The sequence below is a fragment of the Acyrthosiphon pisum genome, chromosome A1, assembly GCF_005508785.2.
Source record: "Acyrthosiphon pisum isolate AL4f chromosome A1, pea_aphid_22Mar2018_4r6ur, whole genome shotgun sequence".
Classification (NCBI taxonomy): Eukaryota; Metazoa; Arthropoda; class Insecta; order Hemiptera; family Aphididae; genus Acyrthosiphon; species Acyrthosiphon pisum.
The window spans coordinates 43,598,957-43,624,564 of NC_042494.1; the positions used below are offsets into that span (position 1 = coordinate 43,598,957).

General features: G+C 28.9%; 2 protein-coding genes across 2 annotated transcripts in view; one reads left to right on the forward strand and one right to left on the reverse strand.

Annotated features, from left to right (window-relative positions):
• Positions 1 to 3,499, reverse strand: part of LOC100168633 (spermatogenesis-defective protein 39 homolog) — a 6,233-nt gene extending 2,734 nt beyond the window's left edge. Inside the window, exons 1-9 of the mRNA XM_008189524.3 lie at positions 2,645 to 3,499; positions 1,736 to 1,781; positions 1,552 to 1,635; positions 1,441 to 1,487; positions 1,232 to 1,375; positions 1,033 to 1,169; positions 942 to 969; positions 290 to 413; positions 27 to 217 (exon numbers count right to left, since the gene is read on the reverse strand). Of these exons, the coding sequence (XP_008187746.1) occupies positions 27 to 217; positions 290 to 413; positions 942 to 969; positions 1,033 to 1,169; positions 1,232 to 1,375; positions 1,441 to 1,487; positions 1,552 to 1,635; positions 1,736 to 1,781; positions 2,645 to 2,710 (867 nt within the window). The 5' untranslated portion in view covers positions 2,711 to 3,499. The remainder of the gene's footprint in view (positions 1 to 26; positions 218 to 289; positions 414 to 941; positions 970 to 1,032; positions 1,170 to 1,231; positions 1,376 to 1,440; positions 1,488 to 1,551; positions 1,636 to 1,735; positions 1,782 to 2,644) is intronic.
• Positions 3,500 to 3,642: 143 nt separating this feature from the next.
• The window catches only part of LOC100163859, a 29,012-nt gene continuing 7,046 nt past the window's right edge, over positions 3,643 to 25,608 (forward strand). The window contains exons 1-2 of the mRNA XM_001951276.5: positions 3,643 to 4,181; positions 4,941 to 5,077. Of these exons, the coding sequence (XP_001951311.2) occupies positions 3,772 to 4,181; positions 4,941 to 5,077 (547 nt within the window). The 5' untranslated portion in view covers positions 3,643 to 3,771. The remainder of the gene's footprint in view (positions 4,182 to 4,940; positions 5,078 to 25,608) is intronic.

A 25,608-nucleotide genomic window follows, 5' to 3' on the forward strand; every position in this document is an offset into this window, starting at 1 on the left:
AATTGAAACATAACAAATTAAATTACTTTGTTTAACAACATGTCATCCACAAGAATCCAATTTTGTAGTTGACAAAAAGTCATCAGCAATGTAGCTTCCAACTGTTTAGCACTCAGATTAAATTCATTAGCCACCATACGACATGATTGTACATTTTGTTGCTCCTTACATTTCTCAGTTACTAACGAAACAACTGACACAAATTGTCCACTTTTTCCTAAAACATAGTTAAATATTTATAAATTTAAAAAAAAAAGAAATAATTGGTTTTTAGTATGTATTCAATTACCAACTAAATTAATAAATTGTGATATAATTTGCTTATCATATTGTTCGTCTGATAGATTGGCACATACATTGAATCTTTGCAAACAGTTTTGTGGATTTCGACATCCAAATTTGAATAACATCATCTAAATAAATAAAACATTTACAAATTATAATATATTTGATATTTTAAATAGTTAAGTGTGATTGCCATATTATTTGTTCTGTTTATCTAGAATTTTGTATGTCATATAAGATATTAGTTTCATAATATTGATATGGTAGTTATAAATTAAAATCAAACTAAAAATTTAGAAAAAGAAGTTCATGTATATAATTTTTAATACAAGTTAATAAAATTTTTCTTTCAAACATGTTCAAGTGTTTAATATACCTAGCTGTTTTCTTGTAATATTATATTAAAATATCAAATTGTTTCACTTGTACTAAAATAATTTTAGTACAAGTGAAACAATTTTAGTAAAATAGCAATCGAGAATAAATTTAATTTAATGTTTGTTTACTTAAATTTTAAAAGTGGTTTTTTAAAACATTTCCAAGAAACTTTTAACCTTTTATGTATTGCATTTTAAAATCTTTCTCAAATATAGCCTCATAGGCTTTTTAAAAGACATTTGTATATTGGCCAATCATTCTAAATAGCTGTATCTTACCATTGCATCTTTTGTTCGTCCCAACATTCTGTAAAAAATATGTTTTACATTATTATATATTTGTTTAATTGTTTAGCATACATGAACATACTCTAAAGTGTCGACTAATTCATCAATATATTGTTTAGAGTATAAATATTGAACATAATGAGAAGCAGCAATAGGATTATCACGTAATATACGCTGGAAAATACCCTTCTTCAAAGTGTTTGTTAAAAATATAACAACCTGAAATAGTACATCAATTATAAAAAATATTTATATATTTAATTTAAGTTGAAATTGTATACTGTTAATATTGCATTTCCATCTTCTGTATCCAAAGCTTCTTTTAACAACATTATTTTTTCTTCTAAGCTGTGGTATGGTTCTAGTGTATATGTATTAGACATTACAATACTTTCTATTGTAGATTTGACACCTTTCAATTTTTTCTATAAAAAGAAAATAAGTATAAAATTGTATGTAAATAATAAATATTAATACAATTTTAACCTACTTGAGTTGAATTTATTTTATTTGACTTTGAATCTTGCTTTATAAATACTGTAAAGTATAATAATAATTAATAAATATACAAAATATGATTCAGAAATAAATACCTACTTACTTTTATCTAAAATTTCTTTTGAAAGTAGCGTATCCAATGATTCAACATTTTGTAATTTAGCTTTTGTTGATCCAATTTGTAAACCTAATATATTTATTTTTATTAATAGGTTTATACCGTCAATTAATCAAATAATAAAAACACATATTTATATAATATTATCATACATTTTATAATTTATTACCTTCACTTTCGAGTGGAATTTTCTGAATTAAATTCAATTCCTTTTCCTAAATAAAAATAATATTTCCATAATTAGTATTAATTAATAAATAAATACAATTCTAATTCACTTTCAAAAAATATCTAACTGATTTGACAAATTTATTATTTAAAATATATAATATATATTATAATTCTAATAGGTAGTAACTAATAACTAGGTTAATATGTTTATGTGTAAATTAGTGATTAGCTTCAACTTTTATGTGAATCATAGAATATTTCACTAAGTAGGTAATTTAATCAAAAGTAAATTTTAACATAACATTAAGAATATAATATTAATATATGAATCATGTAATACATTTATTACCTAATACCTTAACATTATATGAATATAAATATATAATTAGATCATGAGGACATCAAACACGCATGTGTTGTCTCCATCCTGTAACGTGCCTAGCAAATTTATATTCAGCATAACCAATGTTGTGTTGTTACTTATTGTTAGCTCTGAAATTAGAGTAGATTTTTTAAATTGACTTATTATCAAAGTAAAATGTAAGAATATTAACTATATAGGTAGAGTATCTTGTAGACATTTAATGATATTAAAGTTTTAAAAATTGTAATAATAATATTATACCAAGTGATTTGTTATAATTTATAACTAACTTTAAAATAAATGTCTATAAGGTGTCCAAGATAAATATTCCTACTTACAATTTTGATAATAGGCCAATTTGCTCTATAATAAATTATAATATAATAAACTATAACATAAGAAAACCTGCTGAACGCAATATATTTTTTAAGTTGTAGATAGGTACATTTTTAAGATGGAGACAATACAAAGGATTTGTCGTCCTCTTAATAATAGGTAATAAGTTTGAACATTTTAGTAAATAAATTATGAACTAATAGGTACCTCATCTTCAAAGCTAAATCCATCAAAACTTTTTTCATTCCAATATTCATCGTCCGTGGAGTTCATTGTTTAGTAAAAAAATCACAGGACTAAGTGATAATATCCAAACAATACAAAAATAAATCAAATGGCACGAAGTGTATGAACATACCCCCACTTATGAAATATTTAAGTAGAATAGATTAACTCCCTAACTGAAACATACATCAAAGCCACTGGTGGTTCCTAAAATGTTTCCAATTAACAATCATAGGTATCTGTTAATTAATAATAACCAGAGAATAAAATAAGTCTCCTGATACCACTCAACTTAAGTTTAAATGAAAAATAAACAAGAAGCTTCGATATGGTAATAGTAACAAAACGAAGTACACGTAAAAATAAAAACACACGTAGGTATTATAATATTATTATAAGAATTAACAATGTTGAAACGCAAACAAATTAACAGAAAGACCGTCAATTGATGTAAGTTGGGCGTTTTTTTTTTTGTCGCACTAGCGTCAAGAGATTAATCTCAATAAATAATCTTCATTTTAGTCACGATATTTTAGAAGACACATCGACTTCCGGTACTGAAAAGTGAACATTGAACAAAGGTACAACACCACAATCGTAATAGTATATTTTATCGTCTAGACGCTCTATAGTCTATAGGCCCGACCGGGCACGTTTGGTTTTGTTATTGCGAAAATGTTGATAAGAAACAAGTGTCGCCGGCAACGGTAACGGCACGCGGAATACGGATATCATGGAATGCTGTACTTCTGCGCCGAACGCAGCTGATAATACGAGAAGAGTTCACCAGCGCGTGTGTGTGTCGACCGGTGCGTGTACGTGGGCGAGTGTGGATACACGGGGCCAACAACACAGCTGTATATTATAGCGTATACTATGCGTATACATACATCATACACGACCGACCATCCACGCGCTCACGTTTTCTCCGCCATCCCCTCCCAAAAGACCGCGGCCGCGACTCACCCCGTCCGCAAATGTCGCGTGCGTGTGCGCGAGTGCGTGTGCACGCTCGTGGAGCGCGACCCGCGCGCGCGTGTGCGTGTGTGAATATTTTGCCATTCTTCTCGCCAACTATCGTATACACTATTATATAGGTATATAATATTATGTATACGTTGCATGCGTACTACCGCCGCCGTCGTCGCCGTCGTCGCCGTGCCAGTCAGCCGCCCGAGTACTGCGCTACTGCCCGAGCCCGACAATCGTCTCGTGAATTCGGCCAAGTGCACACGCGCGTCACTCTCTCACAGTCCGGGCCCCGTGTCTCGTCGTCGACCCCCACCCCCGCCCCCCCGAAATATCGTCAAAAATTTGAGATCGACGACGATCGTAATTTCACGGCGGGGCTGCAAGAACGCGGACGTCGAATTCGCGAACGCGAATATAGACACTCCGATTATACCCAAAATACCTATACTACCCCCGGTCCCATACTACACCTGCAGTCATCAAACTATCTGCCCGCCAACAATATTAATATATTTGCACCCGATCCGGCCACCTACCCTCTGCACAGGTATATTGTAATAATAATTGTACTACAGCTTAATATACTATATCATATTTGATTGCGCATCATTTCCCCTCCCCCCACCAAGCGCGTATGTCATAACTTAATATATTGTTTTCTACCCGCAGTGAATAGGGAAATATTCTTGACTTAATAACTTTTCAACGTGAATCCAGTAATATAGAATAACATTATTACCTTGATTTTTTTTAATACAGTTTTAAATTAATTTTAATAAGCAGTAAAATACCTTGTAAAAAAAAATTTCTTTCGTTTTTCTGTGTTTTAACTGTTTTTAATTATTTTCATAATAATATTTAGTATACATACCCAATATAATAATATGTCATAATATATACCTTAGCTGATATACAATGGATCTAAGATATAAGCCCACGTTTCGCGGTATTAGCACGCGGTGCACGCACATGCACGCGTGACCATATTTGATTACCTATACAATATTGTATTGTTATTAATTCATTAATTATATATTATATACCTCAAATGTTGTATTTTAACGCAATCGGGTTTCGCGAAAAAAAAAAAGGAGAAATAATTCTAAAAAAGTTTTTACAAATCACTGTAATGAAATATCAATAGCGATACAACAGATACAGCCATACAGTTTAGTTATAAAATATTCATGTTTTTGTATAATATCTATATTTTATGACTTATAGTAGCTTATGTTATAAATCTACCTACCTTTAATCTATACATACACCAATACTGTATTTCGATTTTATAAATGACTTATTTCAGAATGACACCCACAATACAATGTTTTGAAGACCAATCAATGCAAATGCCACCTGCTTCGGTTCTATACAATAATTTATTTTTTCAAGAAAATCACCAGCAGCGGACATCCGCAACCGATAGAACGAACTCAAGGCCTGGTAAGTTCATAATAGATCTGTACTATAACGTCAACTTTGAATATTTAATAATTTTTAATATTTAGTAGCGTATTTTAAATGTTGTAATTCAATATACTATTATTATTATTATTCTCGAAATCATTGGTCAGTATTTATTTCAATAGAGCTATGCCTTAGTCAAGACGCAAACTTTTTTTTTAAACCATATTTTAGTAGGTATACATCGCGAAAGTAATGCGAATGCTGAAAAAAATTCAGGTATGATAGTCGATATGTACCTATATAATATTGCTAACAAATTAGGGCCGAGATGGCACACATAACCTTGATTGCGAATACTTAATCGTAATTCGTAACAAATGTATGATAGTAACAAATTATTAAAAATGAATAGCCAATTTTGTTCGCATTTTATCATTGTTTTTCTTTGTGTTTATGATATATATAATAAACCTATAGTTTAAAATGTGCCTAATCAATAACTTTATATAATACCTATGGCTATATCTAATTAACTGTAAAGCATATGACGTAAACAAATGTACCTACTTAAATATAAAAATATTAATTATAATTTATATTTATAATTTTTGCAAACCAATAACATACATTTGCATTGATTATGTTTACGGATATTATTATACGGAGTGATCCACTTAACATAAGACACTATTTATTTCAGAAAACACTAACGTTTATGAAAACATTTCTTTTACATAGCTTTAAGTGGTAACAAAACAACATTTTTGGAAAAAGATTAATTTTTATCTTTTGAATGAAAATTTACATTTTTGATTTTATGTTCCTAAACAGAATATTATTAGAAGTATTTCAATCTATCGAAATCAAATTTCGGAGAAGTAGTTCATTAGTTATGTGTATTAAATGTGTAGACGAGTGGATGAATAGTGGACTAACATTTTACCACTCCACTCCGCTCATAGACATTTTAAAATTTAAATACATATAAGTTATAACTCATAAAAAACTTGATAAAACTCGATGTTTATACTTTGAAGTACTTAAAAATATATTTTGCTTTGAAATAAGCAATTAAAAGTAAATGCTGATTTAAAAAAATAAAATAAAAAAGTTCTTAGAAAAATAATTGTTTTTTAAACACTTAAAATTAAGCAAAAAATATTTTAAAAAACATTAATAGTTTTTGAAATAATGTGTCTCCTATGTTAAATAGATCATCCGTGTATATTATATAGGTACTGGATGATTCACCTAGCATTTGTATTTCATTTATATATTATAATGAATATCCTGTGAATATAGTGATACAAACTTTTTTTCAAACCATCGCCTTTACACTTTAAGTTTTGGTGGGTAGATTACAAAATACTTAGACACAAGTATAATATTTAAGAACTTTTTGTTAGTTTTTTACCATAGAATAATTTGTGATAAATTTTCTCAAAATTTCAATTTTATACGTTATGTTGTACATACCTAGTGGCTAGTTCCAATACTAAACTGCTACAAGACCAACTTACGTGGGATCTTGTATTACATTGTTAAGCTTTTTGTGTTTTGACCCAGTGTATTATATAATTTATTATATCAACATTTATGGTAAAAATCTAAAATCACTGAAAAAAAAAAATTTTGAATACTTATAAATAGGTAGCTTAAAAAAAATAGTCTAAATGTTTTAAAAATTGTTTTGTGTACTAATAATGATTATTTATTTTAATAATAGTGTAATGTTTCTAGTTTCTATAAATATATTTTGAATAATAACGAAATTACATTAATTTTATTATTTGAAGATACCTAATATTAGTATACCTAATAATTTACAAATTAAAGGATTTTGACAAATTTCATAAAAATTATATATACCTAGATCGAAAATATACCAAAAAATTAGAAAATTTAAAATATCTATAAATAGCATAAAAACAGACAAAATATAATAATATGTAAAGTATTATATACCTACCACATCTATAGTAAATGCTAATCTAAATATTGGACGAACTTTCAAGTCTCTACAGTCATGCATTTTTGAATTACAATAAAAAAAAAAAAATATTGTTAAAAACTAGTAGTGCAATTCCTAAGAAAATGTCCATTATCCGCTAGGGGATGTTTCACTGCCTTAATATAGTACCTCGTTATTGATTAATGTTATTTTTGGTTAACTAAATGGACCCTATATGTGCCTTATATTTTGAGTCTCTTATTTGGATTACTGAGAATGGTTTTTGACTTATGAGGACATGTTGAGTTAGTGGATTTATATTTTTATCTGATGATTTATTGATCACCTGCTGTGAGAAGTGTGATAAAACTATGGAAGCACAGGTTTATTTAATGTACTAGATTAGATAAAACAATTATTTGGCCATTTGGATAAAATATAATGAAATAGGTACCGAAAATACTTAAGAGGACGCTACGCCCGCATGCGTTGTCTCTGTCTTACAAATGCACAACATAGCAAAAACTGTTTTGCGCGGGACAACTATGCTCCCTCTTCATTTATAGTAGAATTACTAAAACTCCACAACGCATAGAGAAGAACTTTTATCTGCAGTGTCGCAGCGTTTTTATTTTTTGGATAACATTAATATAATTAAAGTTAGGTACTAGTTTGAGAACATTAAGTTTTTTTTGTTTTTTTCATTTAATTATTAAAAACTATTGGTAAGTGCTATAAAAAAAACAAAAACGCTACGACACAGATTAAGTTCTTCCTTATGTGTTGTGGAATTTTGGTAATTCTACTATAAATGAAGAGGGAGCATAGTTGTCCCGCGCAAAACAGTTTTTGCTATGTTGTGCATTTGTAAGACGGAGACAACGTATGCGGGTGTAGCGTCCTCTTAATTAAAAATTATTTAAAGGGTACATGATATATCCGTGTACATTTTCCATCGAGTAAATAGTGAAAAAAGATTCATTTGATGACACTATATAAGTTCATATAAAGTTAGTACAATTTGCTGTATAGTATAAGTATATATCGACCATAGTCCATAGAAACTTGTGGACGAGAGAGAAAATATATTTACGGGTTGACTTTTTTTGTAATTCAAATGTTTTTACTCATTTTACTAATAACATTAAAAAAAAAAACTCGTGATAATAGCAGGTAAAAAATGTATTACCTAGTTCAGGATAAACAAACATTTTGTATGTATATACTATTATACTATACAATAGTCAATGCCCAATGGACATACGTAGGTAAATTATATATTTAAATGCATATCATCTTAGTGCGTGGCCACACATTCGCTGCGGCCTCGCTACGGCTATTATTTAAGGGGCAACATTTAGGCAATTTCTAATCTCTTCTTAGTCGCCCGGGATCTATTGGTGATTGAAAGTGATAAGCTATAACGGGTACGCTATGTATTATTAAAAGTTAATTTTCCAGTTCCCCGTTACAGATCCACCCCCCGCCGGCCTTGAAATTTGATAAGCTTTTAATCGTCAATTATAATATGTGTGAGTTGCAAACGATTACTATAGTGTGAGTGAAATTCAATGCGGGTACCACTCTCGTATGCGCATGCACATGTCAATATACCGATAATAATAATAATATACAATTCACCATTTACGGATTTTACGACAATACTTAGGTAGATACTTATTGTTTTGATAAAATAAAAGTTAGTTTACGTTGTATGATTTTGATTCTAAAAGTGTTTGAATTCAGCAGAAAAATGACTGTAGATCGTACGAAACACTCAGTTTTTAATTTTAATTTTAATTTTTGGTGCCGTGAATTGTTAGGAAACTAAGATAGAAAAAAATATATATTATATAATATAATATGTATATAGTTAGATAACTAAACAACTCCCAGTCAAGCGCCACTAATGGATGGCTTCTCATTTCTATATTTTAATTGAATTTTTGTTCAGTCACCACATTTGTATTGTGTTGAATAGTACAGATTGTGCGTATCTTAATAAAAAATAAAAATTTTATTTAATTTTAATTTTAACTATGATTTTAAAAAATTCATATTTACAAATTTTCAATTACAGTTCATAATAATATTAGATTTAATTTTTACAAAGTGTTCTGCAGTTCGATTTATAGACAATTGTCTGACTATAGTTAAAAAAAGTTTTCAGAATTAAAATAGGATAACGTAAACTAAGTTTTGTCAAAACTTAAGGTCTTTTGATATAAAATGTACGGCCCCTTAAACTGAATACCCAACAACCATACTATTTAAGATGTTTCCTTAACTACATTTTCTCATGAGATTCTGACGTCCGATTTACGCAGAAGCAGATTTTCACTAAAATCTAAATTAATGTAGATAGGTAACATTTTTATGACGCGATTTTAATTTAGTTAAAATAGAAAAGTATTTTAACTATAAGTAAGGACACGTGGACATTTTTATAAATTATCCCCTCCAAAAGTATGATAACCATGTTTAATAAATAATAGGTTCAAATTTCTACACATAACATTTTTATTATTACCCAGTTAAATAAATAGTATAGTTAGTAGGTATAAACAATTTTCAATAACATACTACATAGGCAATTTGCTGTAGAGTTGCATATCACCAGTACTCGGTAAGCATTATTATGCAGTATATTTTAATAACAATAATAACCAATTTAAATAATCTGTATTTATATTATGCTTTTTGTGTAATACAAAATCTGTAAACAAATGAACAACATAAGTATCTTTCGTGTAAATACGTAAAACATTGGCCAATGCATTTGGTTACATATTACTGAAAACATCAACATGGGCGCCGGCTTTTCCAAATTTCATGGGGTGCTTACGTAGTGCTTCATTAATTTCCTAACCCAAGAAATGGGTCATGGTTTGGTTTAGCAGCACCCCACTATAGTCGGCGACCATGGGCAGCAGCAGCATATCCTGGGAGATCGGGGTTGTAACCCCCACTAAATTGTTTCAAAAAATGCATATAATCGACAATATAGACTAATAACAATTATCAATTAGTAGGTACTGTGTTTGATAATAATAAATAGCTAAATGCCAGCTGCCACATCGAAAAAAAATGTTATAGATAAAAAATAGTTTCGGGTAATGTCAATGTCAACGTTCATGTCTTATTTATTTTCTGCATGCAATTGATTGATTTATATGAATCTAAGTGGTAACGAAATCAAGCTATCATACGTGACCATTTTATTATGTCACGTCATTTTTACACGTGTTTAAATTTTAATAATCGGACGTCGAAAGTTCCAAAATGTATTTTTAGTGTATTTTTGGCGGTGTTATTTACAACGGACTACTCGATATAATTATTATAAATACCAATAGATAACTATAATAGATTGGGTTAACTGCGAGCACTGCAAACTGTGGACAATATTAATTACCTAATACCTTTATAATTTTACGATTTCAATATTTTTGTCTAAAATGTTATCTACGATATATGAAGTAATGAAGACGTGAAGTAGTTCTACAACTTGTACTGTTGTAGTGTTGTGTGTTGAGTGTTCACACTTACTAATTACTACTAACTACTTAGTACTTACTACTAAGTTTTACTATATAGACATGTTCTAGTTGAAGTATGAATATTATTTTACACTTTTCAGTCAGTCAAAAAAAATAGATTGATGTTTACCAAGGTTATAAATTCATCGAATATTTTTAGTGAACCTTAACAATATTTTAGAAGTGGAGTTTGAGTATAGGTTTTTGCGATTTTCCTAGTTCCGTAAGTTCCGTTCCACATCTATTAACATGTGGTCAGTTTTCAATCGATAAACAAAGAGTACCTATATAGAGCATGAATCTTGGACGTTTCCCCCTGTGCCTTTCCCCCCCCCCTGTAACAATGGTTGTTTCCCCCCCGGACAAAAAAAAATAAATATTAAACAATAATAATATACAATGCAAATAAATAAATGTACAAATGATTAAATTAATATATACGTCATATAATTGTATAAATGTAAATAAATGTACTGTTTGCAAAAATTAAATAATACAAATCAAAATAACCCAACTAATATATTTAATCTGGTAAGTTAGGTAGCTCACAGAATATAAGAACGTCATAATGCAAGCGATTAAATTAATGTATAAATGTAATAAATATAATAAAATAATGGTATGATAAATGTATATTTTTATTTTTTTATTCTGGTAAGTTAGCTCACTGAAATTAAAAAAATTTAAATATCATAATTTGAAAAACTTTGAAGAAGGTTTATCAATCATTACCCATTAAATTGGGTAGTAAATAAATAACGTTAATGATGATAATGACGATAATGACGATATGATATTATATTATGCTGATCGTATATTTCGGGTAAATCCAAAGAACCTATTTTCAAACCTATTATTATGTGTAAAAAAAAAAATATATATTGAGTCGGGGGGGAAACGTCCAGTACTGTTAAGATTCTCGCGGGAGGGGAAGCACGGGAGGGAAACGTCCAGGTACCACAGGGCATAGGCTATAAGTATAGTATGCCGCTATAGTATAAAAGTAGATAGGTAGTATAGTATTTACCTATTGTCATTATCTTCGTCTTACCTATCTATTTTTTTTTATATAGCTTTAATATAACACATATATGTTTTTTAATTAAATTATTATCATTATATAAATTAAAAACACAATTGATCTGCTTTTAAGAACAACGTACCAAGTTTTGCTATAGTTTGTAGTTTTTGGTACCTATTAATAATAAATTACTGTTTTATGGATTTTGAGAACAATGTATTGTATTATCGATGTATACACATAAAATACGAACTATGCTCGAAATAGTTTTCCAAATGTCAATAATTCAATAATCTACAATACTTAAATCGTAATAACTAATAAGCAATAAATTCTATACTTGATAAAATAATTCCCTTATGTCAAAGTAATAAAAGGATACAATATATCATAATAAAGAGACCAATAATAGTAGGTAATTACTGACTAAATACAAATTAATGTCAAAATTATCAGAGTATAACACTTGGCAGTAGTCAAAAAAATTATTTATACTTGTAATAGTAATTGGTTGCAAAACTTTCAAAAAGTCTTGCTGTGGCCTAAGAGATGGTTGGGCATTTGCCTTTGGTATTAATTAATTTTTCGTTACATGCCCCAGTCACCACATATTTGAAACATTTCATTTTTTAATATACCTACTGCTACACCAAAAATAACTTTTATTGGTACCTGCCTGGCCGCCTATACGTTTTTTTTTAAATACATTAATAATAATCATGTGCATCTTGGTCAATTGGTAATTTTTATTTCGTTTATTTTCCGTTTTCATTCTAATGTGATAATAATGATAGATTTAAAAATAATTTAACTTAATAATTGATAAGGTTAAGCTAAATTTGTTAACCATTATGGCGTCATCTCGCGAAATGCTAATGATGGGCGTAGTATAATAGTGATAATTATTAATAATATAAGGATAATAATATAATCAATTGCATTGAAAATTTGCAGTGACGCAGTGTATACTGTACTGTGTACATATAATAATATATTTGTTCAATACGTAATATTGTATACTTCAATGTTATAGTATATATACCAACTGTCAATGTGTCGTCATGTTTTTTGCCGTTTATTGGAATATATTCTGTAAATTATACTTTAATGGGCACATACGACTCTTAATTATGTGTATTTTCCGTACACCGTTCACAAGTGTTAGAGGATTTTTTTTTTGCAAGAAAATAATATATTTATCGTGTGCCAGTATTACATTCGATGAAAACACAATAAACATATATACTTGCACAACATGACGTTATAATATTATATAGTAATGTCATAAAAATATATACAGTCAATCCAATTTTATATATAGAATGAAATTCCCTCGTTTTTTTTTAATTTTTCAATCTTACTGGCATGATCCGGATTTTACTTTTATGCGCTTTCGTTTATGACACGTTCGATCAAAACTGTTAACATCGATGAGAGGCTTTTTATAAAAGTTATAATTTAAAATAATGTATCGCAAATATCAGCGAATATCAGTAAATATCAGCGAAGAGCCGTAAGAAACGTTTTGTACACTTATGACATTGCACAGTATTTTCTCCGGGCTCTGCGTAAGGTATTTTATTTTTTTTATTAATAAACATAAACCCGGTACGCGTATATATAAATCGGCATAAGTTCACTGGCACGCGGTGCACGGTCGTGTTGTACAGCTGCAGTCGTTGTAGGTATGTAGGCATAGGTTTCCTCCTATACATAATAATAATAATGTGTGTTGTTTTCTTTCCTGCGTTTCTATAAGGAGGTCATCACCGTCTCCTTTTATAAACTCGTCATGCCGTCACGGTGTTCGCGAAAAACCGGCCATCGCGCCCATCGGTCTTCCCCTCCCGCCCCCTCCGATCGGTCCAACGAGAATGCGTTTCGCTACACGTGGCCCCACGTGGAACACAAAGCCGTGACGTCACCGAATTTCGGCAATACGATCCCGAGAGCGGTCGAGTGTGCGTGTGTCCATGTCGTGCGCGCATGCGCGTGTGTGTGCATCCGGGTCGTCGCGTGTGCAACGTTCTTTTATACTGTAAAATATTTTTAAAAAAAATTGTATACATTATATGACCGTCGTCGCCACCGTTATATTGTAGTACTGGCGAAGGTTTTTGCTACGCACAATGCGTGTGCGTGTATAATTGTAATGATGCGATGCATATATTAATATTATTATCATTTAGGTTTAGGTATTATTCTATCGAGTGTGCAATGTGCATATTATATTATGTACTATAATGGCATAATATCATAATGCATATTTATTTTCACGTGGTTCCGATATTATGTAATATTATCGTTGAGCTGTTGAGTTAATATTTAGATACACTTTTGTTTATAGGTATATAGTATATTATTCTGTATTGTGTTACCAACCGGCATCCGGGAATTCAAGGAAAAAAATCCAATAATAAAGTATTGGTGGGAAAAAAGTCTATAAAACTGAAAACTGAAATATTTTAAAATATTAATTTTGAAATTAAAACAATCATTCTCCAGTATTAATAGTATTAAATTACATTATTTTGAAAACTAATTATAAAAATCAGATATGAAATAGCTTTGCAGACCGAGCAAAATTAGCTTAGAACCGGCTGAGCCGGCAATAAAACAACCTAGCTAACCTTTGGCGAGTAATAAAAAGCGAAAAACAATCAAAATACAAATAAAAACAAATGCCTTATGCACACGTGTTGCAGAAAAGAAAATTAAACTTACAGAATGTTTGATAGCTATATATTTAAAGAAACCGGGAATGTCGCTCTGCTGTATATTATAGGGTCGAGTACTCGAGTGTATCTATATCGTCATCGAGTAGGTAGGTGTCACTGTTATGAGTTATGAGTTTATGACTAATGGATGTGTTAAACTTTTAAATTTGAATCAATGATTAATCATTGCACAAAAAAAAATTCTCAGTGAACACCGTCGGGCGTCGATTAGCTTATATTAATATGTTTTCTATAAGAAGTTAGAATATTTCATTATCTATCTATATATTATATAAGAATCTAACTTGATTTTGTAGACGAAGGAAACCGGTTTGTTTGTTTATTCATTATTATTATTATTATTAATTATTTATTTATTTGTTTGCAATTGCATTTTTCCATTTGAAATATATATTATTTATTGAACAAATAATTTATTGTTACATTTTTTCTACCTTATCTCTATTCTATAATAAAAAGAATAAAATTTACCACTCCAGTGGTTGAATTCAAAATGTAAGCTATATAATTTTCAGAAATTAGCAATAACAATAACTATAATATGTAATTATATTATATTATTTGTATAGCAAAAATATAGTCATATGTTTTTAAATTAAATTATAAAAAAATAATTTCTTCCGGAGGAAGATCGGGCAGCTAGTATATTTAATATTTATAAAGTAATAACTAGTATAAGTAGAGCATGGATTTGTGTATAAATATATATAATTTTATTTAATGCTGATTTCCTAATTTTGATTAAAAATGAAATGTTCAAAACACCCTAAATAAAATAAAACGTATTCATTTTTATATATTTTTGAATACTTTGAAGTTAATGAATATTATCTATATTATTATGTTCAAGCTTTTTTACTCACAAACAAAATTATATCATACATAAATCAAAAAAAAGACTAAAAGTAGAAAATTTCAAATGTCTATAAATAGCACATCAAAACCTTAATCTGTTTTGACGGAATTTTACTGTTTTGAGTAAAAATTTCTCTTTTCCTCTTATTTAACTCCAAATATGATTAAATGTTTTAGACATTTTTAAAAACGAAGGAAAATTTTCTACCAGAAACAAACTTCAAAAGTTGAAGATTGGAGCATTTTTATTTTTTACTGCTCCAAAAGCCAAAAGGGGGCTATGTTGGACAAAAATTATTAAACACAATACATTTATCGCTTCACTCAAAATCTAAAATATTAAGATTTAAGTTACAAATTAGATGTGTTTAATATAAATAAAACATTTTTTAAATTTTAAATTATTATAGATTGCTCCCAAGTATAGCTAGGAGACTATCAAAAGGTCCGAAGCATAAAAAGAAAACATATAATTAAGTAAAAGGAAAAATACGATTGTTTATATATTATTATGTAATAGATTGATTTCGCTGCTATTTCGGTGATATACCTCTATAGTAAACTAAATTATTATCTATAAAACATTGAAATACTAAACTTTACGTGAACCTAAAAAATAAAAAAAACTTTACCGAGATTTTATTCCACTATTCCAGGACTTTTTTCCTCTATATTTTTTTGTCATTACATTCCATCTATAATATCTATGATGGCGATATGCCGTATACTGGACAGTATTTTTTGTTATATATATTATTATTATCGTTTTGGTGTTGAGGGGGATAGACAAATTATTCGCATAGGTTGTTTGTTATTGTTGTTGTGGTGGTGGTTGTGTAGCGGGTAGCGAGGTCGTCGCGCACTGTCTCTCTTGGAGTTTTTGCGCACACACGCTCGTGTTTATTATTACATTATTACGAGGTCGAGGTATAGCCAAAAACGCGTTGTCGAAAGGTAGAAAGTATGTACACGAAGAACAATCGACACGTGTGCGTAAAGCGGCCACGGCGGCGCCGTTGCCGAGGGGTCGCCGTGACGTTCACTAGCCCGTAACCCACCCACCGCCTCCGCGCGCCGTGGTGACTCTCGAGCGTGTGTATGCGCGGGCCGCACGTGGAGCTTGCTCGAACCCCTTCACGTGCTGGCACTGGGCTGCTTTTTTTAAACGACCGTCCGTCGTCCCCCGTTCATCGTTTTTGCAGACCGACCAAGGCTACTCCTCGCCGTAGATATTTAATTACGGTAATTTCCGTTTGCCTTGTTTTCTTCCACCGTGATATCGTTTCCTAATGATTATACGATTCACGGCCATAATGATATCGACGACGACTACTAAAATAAACTACACCTACGCCACGCGCCTTATCAGATCTCTTATTATCTCGTAAAATTATTATTGCAAATGTTTCCATAATGGCCCGTTTTACAATCATAGTTTAAGCCTCGGTTACGCTTAATCCACCAATTTTACTGGCCGAATTCGGCGGTTTAACCTTAGTTAAACTATTGTAATACGGGCCATTTGCTTCTTTTAATTCGTCTTTTCCCGTTAGTATTTTTAATTTTACTTCTACAACTACAACGGGACGAAAATGATATATCCCAATATTACTATACCGACACGGTGAACCCGAACGTACACGCACACCCGCATTTATAATATTATGTATATTTTTTTTTTTATATAAACGACGATTTGTGCTACAGGGACACGCCTTTCTTTGTCGGGGGAATCCGCGCTGCGGCGGCGTCGGTTCGAAGGTCGCACGTGGCGCGACTGCCGCGGTCACCAAACCCGTACGCACACCTCCCCCCACCGACCGCTCATCGTCGTGTTCCTCCTCACCCCCCATGCTGCTGCAAAATTGCGAAATACGTGCGATTGTTACGGGGGTGGGCTGGCGGGCGGGTGGTCGACCGGCTGTTCTTCTGGTTATTATTATTATTGTTGTTATATTATTATTTTGTCAGCGGCCGATGACACGCGAAAACTGAGAGCAAAACTCTGTATAATATTATATACGACGGCAGCGTGCAATAATTTATTTATATTATGTTCATATTTCAATATGTGTACGCTAGAGCCACTTCATAGAGCCGCAACTAGGATTTTTTTTTTTTGGAGGGGGGCTGTTATAGCCTTCATATTTCATCTCTGTGAAAATTTTCCCAACACCATTTACATTATCTTATAAGTGGGCTTATAATAAATATAAATTAACGTTTATATTTTTATACGCATATTATATTTTAACTAACAAATTCTAATTTATTATATTAATTAATATTTTATATTTATTAAAATTCAATATAATCTTAATACTTATAATATTTTTCCATCTTTTAAATTTTATTTTTTCAATATATTATCATCATCCTCTAATAAATTTGAAACATCTCTATCACTAGTCAAATTTGATAAACAGTCTCGTAGCAATAATCTGCATACTATCGTTCCTGGCTATTTGTTCGCTTCGTTGAAATAAACATTTTCCGTGGTTACATTTATTATTTGAGGGGTGTATTCGGTGGTGGTGCCAGATATTTCTTATTGGTGGGGGGGGGAGATTTATGTATCGTTACTCGATCACCCACTAATTTGCTTATATCATATATTCAGAAAGTATTGCTAAAAATGTTTTGGGTATAATATGCTATATTTCTAAATAATAAAAAAAATAATTAATTGATAAAATGTCTTTATTTACTTACATATTTTTAACATAATGGAATCCAAAGTAGGTATAGGTAACCTAAATACTTATAATACGTTATAAATTAATATAAATAATTACAAATTATTAGAATTGTATTATAATATATAATAGTATTTAATAAAATGCTTAATATAAAATACATTTTCAGATTAGATTAAAATGTTCAACATTAAATTATAGGGGGGCAGAGGAGCGGCAAAATCAAATGTTGGGGGACACTTGCCCACCCTGTGTAGCGTCTCTCTTGGGGTAGCATGAAAACATTTGTAGAGGTTAGCCCCTCAAGCCAACGCAGATTTGTAATAATTTGGACAGAAATGCATGCCGTAAAGCTTGTAATATTCGCTGATATTGTAACTACGAATGCAACAACGACAGCAGCGGCGGCGACATCCGGTTGCCAAATTGTCGTCGGACACGCGGTTATGCTAAAATCGTTTATTTTGTAATGACTAATGTGTGTTTGTTATAAAAGTTGCACCCATACTCGTTCATATACGGTATAATAATAATACCTAAGTTATTACTATATTACGTACATGTAATAAAATCTGCTCGTGCACGTGTTATTTTTGCGCCGTAAAACTTTTTACAACTTGCGCCGTGGCGTCGAGTTACACGTGTGGAATATTATTATTATAACATTAGGTGACGAGGTTTTTTATTTTTTTATTATATGATCAAAAAGTTCAATCGCACACGTATGTGTAGTAAAGTCTGCAAGGCGATTAACACTATTTTCCTATCTTTATAATTTGTATGTATTATATTTCCTGTATAATATGCCCCTGTACTATGTAATAATACATATTATACATATTATACATATTATACTGCTGTAGTGGCTGTACATTACGTCAGCATCACAAAAATTACAAATCGTTCAACAAATCAATAATTTTATATTTACTGTCATAATTTTATTGGTTTATGATTTCAACCTAGTCTGTCATTGTTATTATTATTATAGGTACCTACTGTATACTCCAGATTAGTAACCCATGCATAATATACATACGTATATAAATATATGGTTTGAAATTTATTCATTCAATTTTAATGTGAACTCAAACCGAATTCGTGAAACTCAAATCTTCAAAAAACATTTATTTACAAATGCAAATAATAATATTATGTAAGTAAATGTGTAATCCATTGTAAAGTTAGCATTTAAAAGCCATAAAAGCTAAAAAATAATCGATTAAGCTAAGAATTGTTGATGAACAATATTTTGTATTTATATAATTATAATGAATAATGTATAATTTAATATATTATACATATTACATACTACATAGGTTCCATTTATTAAGCTATATTAATTCCACTATATACTTTTAAGTATCGTTTATATACTGTTGAACTGTTCAATACGTTTAAGTTTTAAGTCTGAGTTCAAATTTATACTTCAGAGAACTAATTCAGGAAAAATAATTCTAAGTAAGTCAGTTTATTAATTATTATATTAAACTTATTTATAACATATTTAAACATTTTTAGTTCATTTTCAAAATATGATAAGTGGAGCTTATTATCTTTTTGAAGAATAAATAAAAATAAAATAAAATATTTTGCTGATTTTGATTCAACTACCACAGATCTAAGTAGTATATATAATATTGATCTTTTCCAATGAAGAGAAATCTGAACGTAGATGAAAATTAGAAAGTAAAATTATGAAATGTAGTGTTTTTTGTAATATTATATAGATGATGATGATCGTGTATCTTATAATTTATTCAACGTATGCAAAAATATAACGTAATTAAAATATTTGTGCAAAACAAATTAATTATTTCATTTAAAAAAATAGTAAGTAATAAGTATTTACTTATAAATTATAGGTATAGGTAATTTAACATTTTAACTGTTGTAATTCATTGAAATTTGAAATAGCCAATGATTCGCAGAAACCATTATATTATTATATACAGATATGTAAAGCTCGGGTATTTAGGATATATAAACTTGTAAATTAAAAATAATACATTTAAATTATATTGAGGATAATGTAAAATGTTATATTCACATAGAATATATCTCAATTCTGAAGTAGATTTGTGTGTTTGATATGCATAGATGCGTTTACGACTTTCGCTACTCAGGCAATGGTCTGCAGACCTGCAAATTAAAACTAATTTTTAGAATTTTTTTTTATGTAGCGCAGGATCTGGTTTTATATATAAGTCCTTAAAGCGACAAATTTACATAATTTGGTCGTCTTTATTTATCCTCTAGACTCTATAGAGGTATATTTGCATAGGGTTCCTTGAAAAGAGGCGTAATCATATTATTATCGTGCAACATAATTAGAAAAACTCATCTACAGTGTTTACAATTATGTCTTTTAAAGTTTCGCTGTGCTATAGGTATATATAAGTTTAAGCAAAGTTGATAGGCTTCGTTTACCTTAATGCGAGGTGATGAATCTGCAATCAATATCAAAATAGAAACAATGCAGAGCCCTATATTATTTATCGATCGTATTATCAATTAATATTCTACTCAGAGTCTCGGCACCTGCAATACTATTAAAACATGCAAATCACGTTTCACAGTTCTTTTGTCTATGGTTTAGTTTTCGTAGTTTTTACATCTTGCATTCTTTCTATTATAAATTGTTAGTTCAGTTTGTTGACCTGTTTTAAATAATAAGGCGTAGCTTTGTTATTATTTTTTAATATGTTATATAATAATATACTCATATTATATACCTACTTGTTTTCGTAAAAATTAATACAACCTATATTTTGACGATTTTAGAAAATTATAGGGAATAGGTTCTAGAAATAAAAACTAAAAAACTAGTTATAAAACTATTTTTTTTTTACATTTTTTACATAGGTTCTTATATAATACAATATTCAATATGCACAAATATTGAGAAACTTGTTAGTTTATCTTATAAATTAATACAACCCATGTATTTATAATATATAAAGGTATATACCTATATGTGTACCTATAATATATTGTGTGGTCTATTGTCTAATTATCTTTTTTTTAAATTATTGATCAAAATTAAAATTAAAATTGTATTATATTACTGCATTGAATATATTTAAATACAAAATAATATTTTCTAAAATTTACTATTGAAGTAGAAAAAATCAATATTATCTTATCCCCTAAAATTACCTACGTATAGTATACCCATAAATATAATTTAGAATAGATATATTAAGTACCTTAAGTACCTATATAAGTTACCTATAATGTTATATATATTTGTTTTGAAGATTTTTAAAATATAATTGGTGGTTGTACCTAAATGCCTAATTTATAGTGTACAGGGTGGTATGCTCACTGTCTTTTTATAATCAAACTATTAAAATTCTGATTTTTGGAATCTTTTTTTATTTTTTAAAGCCTTTTTTAAAAAATGTTGTAATAATTATTAGGAGTGTCCAGTGGGGATACAAACTTATAATTTCAAATGAGAACCCTTTTTTTTCCTATAAATTATTTAGTGAATATTATTTTTGTAAATTTTGATGTAGGTACCTGCAAATTCAAAATTCGGATGAGTAGTTTTCAGTCATTAAAATGTTTATTCTAAGGACAATATAGTCTTTAAAAGTGGTTTTACAATATTATAAAATAGATGAAGTATTAGATCTAGTATTTAATATTTCCTGGACCATTATTACAAATTATTAATGTTAATAAATTAATATTAATCACAAATATTTTTAAATAACCGTAGTCCGTACCTCACATCCTCAGAAAAATGATCTATAGTAATTTAATTCCATTCGAAAAGTGTATTAAAGGAAAAAATGAGAGTGAGCATATACTTGGTGAATCACCCTGTATATTACGTAACTATGTATTGAGTTTTCAGTGTTCATACTATCCAAACGTTCTTATTTATTTTAATTTTAGTAAATATTAAATCGCAGTTAAATAAAACGAAAAAAATATTATGCATGATTATTACTATGTATATGATATTATATCTTATAAATGTAATCAAAATATATTATTATCGTTAAGTTTTCATTTTATTATTTTAATATCTTGATATAAACTAATCTTAATAATATTCAAGTATAATATATAAAACTATTTTGTATTAGGTACGAATAAAAATTGACATTCCAAGGATTACTTTTAAGTTTTAATGACTAGGTTTAATAGGTTTTCTTTCGTTAATAAAATGTATTAAGTGCATTGTGTATATATATATCATTGCTATGTTGTATGTCATTTTATTCTTAAAATGTATTTATTTTATTTATAATTCAAAAATACATTTCTTTGTGCCATCATAAAAGTTGAATGCAATAAGAAATTGCAATATAACTGCAAGAAATATGTTCTATGAGGCATCAAATTTTATGACCTAAGTATTATACATTTATCCTTAAGAAACCTGTTGTGTACAGAAAATTCTGTATTTCTGTCTAGACATTAACGTGGTTTTGTCTGCTAATATATGAATCTTAAAACTTATTACCTAGTAAAATTGCATTTTCACAATGCATTGTAAATTAATAATCCATTTTTATTTTCAATTACTATTGACTGTATTGAGTATTATTTACTTATGTTTTACATAAGAATGAGCTATAAATAAATAAGTATTATTAGTACCTACAGGTTTTCGTTTAATAAAAAAAATATTATATTTTAGTTTTTCCACACCTTGACACGTTTTTATTTACTTTTTAAATTTAAAAACAAAATTATAACTATGTGGGTAATTTGAACATTGTATATTTTAAACAATGCAAATGTTTCGTTATTGTTCTACTTACATTGTTGACATTCTTATGAATAACTTGGTATAGAACACATTTATAACACTAACGGCTATTTAAACATGCATTAAAACTTTATCATTTTATGATTACAATTTTTATACGAATAAAATTCTTATATAATATCATATTTTATTCTGTGATAATATTATGTATAACGCATAAACTATATTATTATAAAAAAAGGTACAATCTATTGTTGTATTAAAATAATGTATGTATTCTTTTTCTCGAACCATTAGAGGATCGTATACAATATACAAATATACAGCTTAATACAGGTTATCATTATTTCAATAAGAAATATGAGCTACCTATCTATATCGTATTTTTTTTAAATAGGTACTTGATGTATGGTGGTGATATACACTATCGCAGATAACCGATAAGACGTATTAAAGTAATAATAAATAAATAAATAAATTGTTATATAATAATACACATACACTCTGCAGTTCTTGACTTCTTGAAAATAAACTTTTTTGAAAAGTTTTCACGGCGATCGTCGAGTTTTATAAATGTGTAGTCACTTCATCAGGCATCAGTATTACCTATCATTCACCAGAATTGCTTATTTTCTTATTAAATATTTTCTAAACAAAATGTTTCCATCTTCCATGTATGTTGTAGGGAGGTTCACCAAGCATGCTCATTTTCTTTTTCAATAACGCTGTTATTCAAAATCTTATTTTTTTAAATATATTTTGAGAGCATATTTTCAAATTCTTGAGATTTTTTGTATTACTTAAAGAGTGACCTGTGGAGATACAATCTTCTGTTTATTTAAATTATAACACCCCTATATTCGACAGTAAATAATTTTTCTGAAATTTTTGACGTATGAAAATCAACATTTTTACGAGTAGTTTTTGAGTTATTTAACTTTGTGTTCTAAGGATAAAAGTATAAAAAGTCCATAATAATGGGTTTATACGATATGAGCTATGTGGACTTTGGTGATTTGAAAATTGTTGTCATTAATATTAATTTATCAATATAATTAATAATTTATAAAAATAGTTCATAAATACTAGATCCAATTTTATGTCTATTTTATATTTATGTAAAACCATTTTTAAAGATTATTGTCCTTAATAATATACAAACATTGTAATAACTAAGAAACTACTCATTCGAATTTTGATCGCTAATCTAAAGATTCCTATTTGACTACCTCTTTTAAATGCGAATATCAGAAAATCCTTACTTATGTAGTTTTTGAGATGAAGCGATGAATGAGTGAGTGGAGTGAGTGGTATTAGGCTTACATATTATATATTGATAACAGAAGTCAGGAAATGTTGAGAATCAATAAATATGAGTGAACGTTTAATTAAGTATTATATAATTTATTAAACTAAAACATTGTTTTGATAAATTATGTATAGATTTTGTCAGTTAATTTTGCTGTTTTTTAAGGTTTTGGAAGACATTAAAAGTTGAGTTGAGTTGTTGTTGATTATGCCACTATGTCAGTATATACTTTCATGTGAATATGTCAGCATAATGCATATACCTAGTATCAAAACAGACAATTCATAAATTAAAAGTTGAACAATTATAACGAACGGTAACGAAACTTATCTCTGGGTGTAAATAGTAAATTAATTGGTGATCTGGTACATTTCCTACGAGGTAACCTACTCGTATGTGCAACTGCATTATTAAGTACACGTGCCGGTTGATAATCAAATACTTAGATACAAGGCCGACGGTATGAATACCTAAATCAAACAGCCTTACTCATCTTAATGCATTATAATTTTCGAATAATATTCTTTTCATACTTTCTGCCTGATCGCGGCTCGTGGCACATCAAATGACAAAATATTTTTGTTTATTTTTGCATTTATTATATATGTGCGTAATTATACATAATTATTTGATTATATACGTATTCGCTGTATTGTATACAAATACATACGTAGTGATGTAAATTTGTACAATAGGTACAAATGTATAATATCAAATTATTATGCAATGGTGTTAAATCTGTATAAAACTATTTTTTTTTCACTAAGTGGTAAAAAAATTGGCCCATAATTTAAAAAAGGTGTGCAATATGCACCAAAATGTTTGAAAAGTGTTTGTAAGTTGCCCCAAAATAAATATAAAAGGACCTATGTAATTTCAACATTATGGATAAGTAAAAAATATGTAATGTAATTTACCCGGAATTCAAATCGATTATTCGTGGGTCTAGAATGAAAAAAATATTGTCCAGGATAGTAGGTTATTTTAAGGTTCGAGATTCCTAATATTTTACCCCTTGAACAACACTTTTTTAGACTTGTTTTGGAGTTCTAAAGCATAAAACAACATGTATAGTTCAATTCACAAAATAATAATAATAATTTGCTGTATTAGTTTATTTGTTTAGTATAAAAATTAATCATTAAGGGGGCTGCAGCAGGTTTTGTCAAAAATCAAAACTAATGTAGGTTTGACCAATCTAGGCATTAATTTTGTTTGTTATAATGTTTTTCAATATATTTAAATTCCGTATCATAAAATAAACCTTAAGGATGCTGGAGGGGGCTCTATTCAATGAAAAAAAGTGACTTTTAGACCAATAAGCTAGCTTAAACTAGTTATTATCGACTTAATTAATTTTATAAAAGAAATCTAGGTATGTAATGCTTGTGCATCAATTTAAATAGGTATATTGTATATGTTATAGAATTAATGGTTTTAGATGTTAACACTTCAAACTGTAATTTGACAAGGCCCCAGCCAAACATTAAAATAATTTATTTATGCAAAAATGAATCCTTTAAATATTGACACAAATCATATTTAAAGTATGTATTCTGTCAAAACCTGAGTTGATAATTTCCGTTCATGTTGGATCTGCTCCAAGGTTATGAATGAACGTATAAAGTTAACATTACCTACATATACTTAAACATAATATCTTAAAACAATGGTTATATTTAAATGCTACTGTAACTAATACTTGCATTATGGGCTATATATTTTGTTT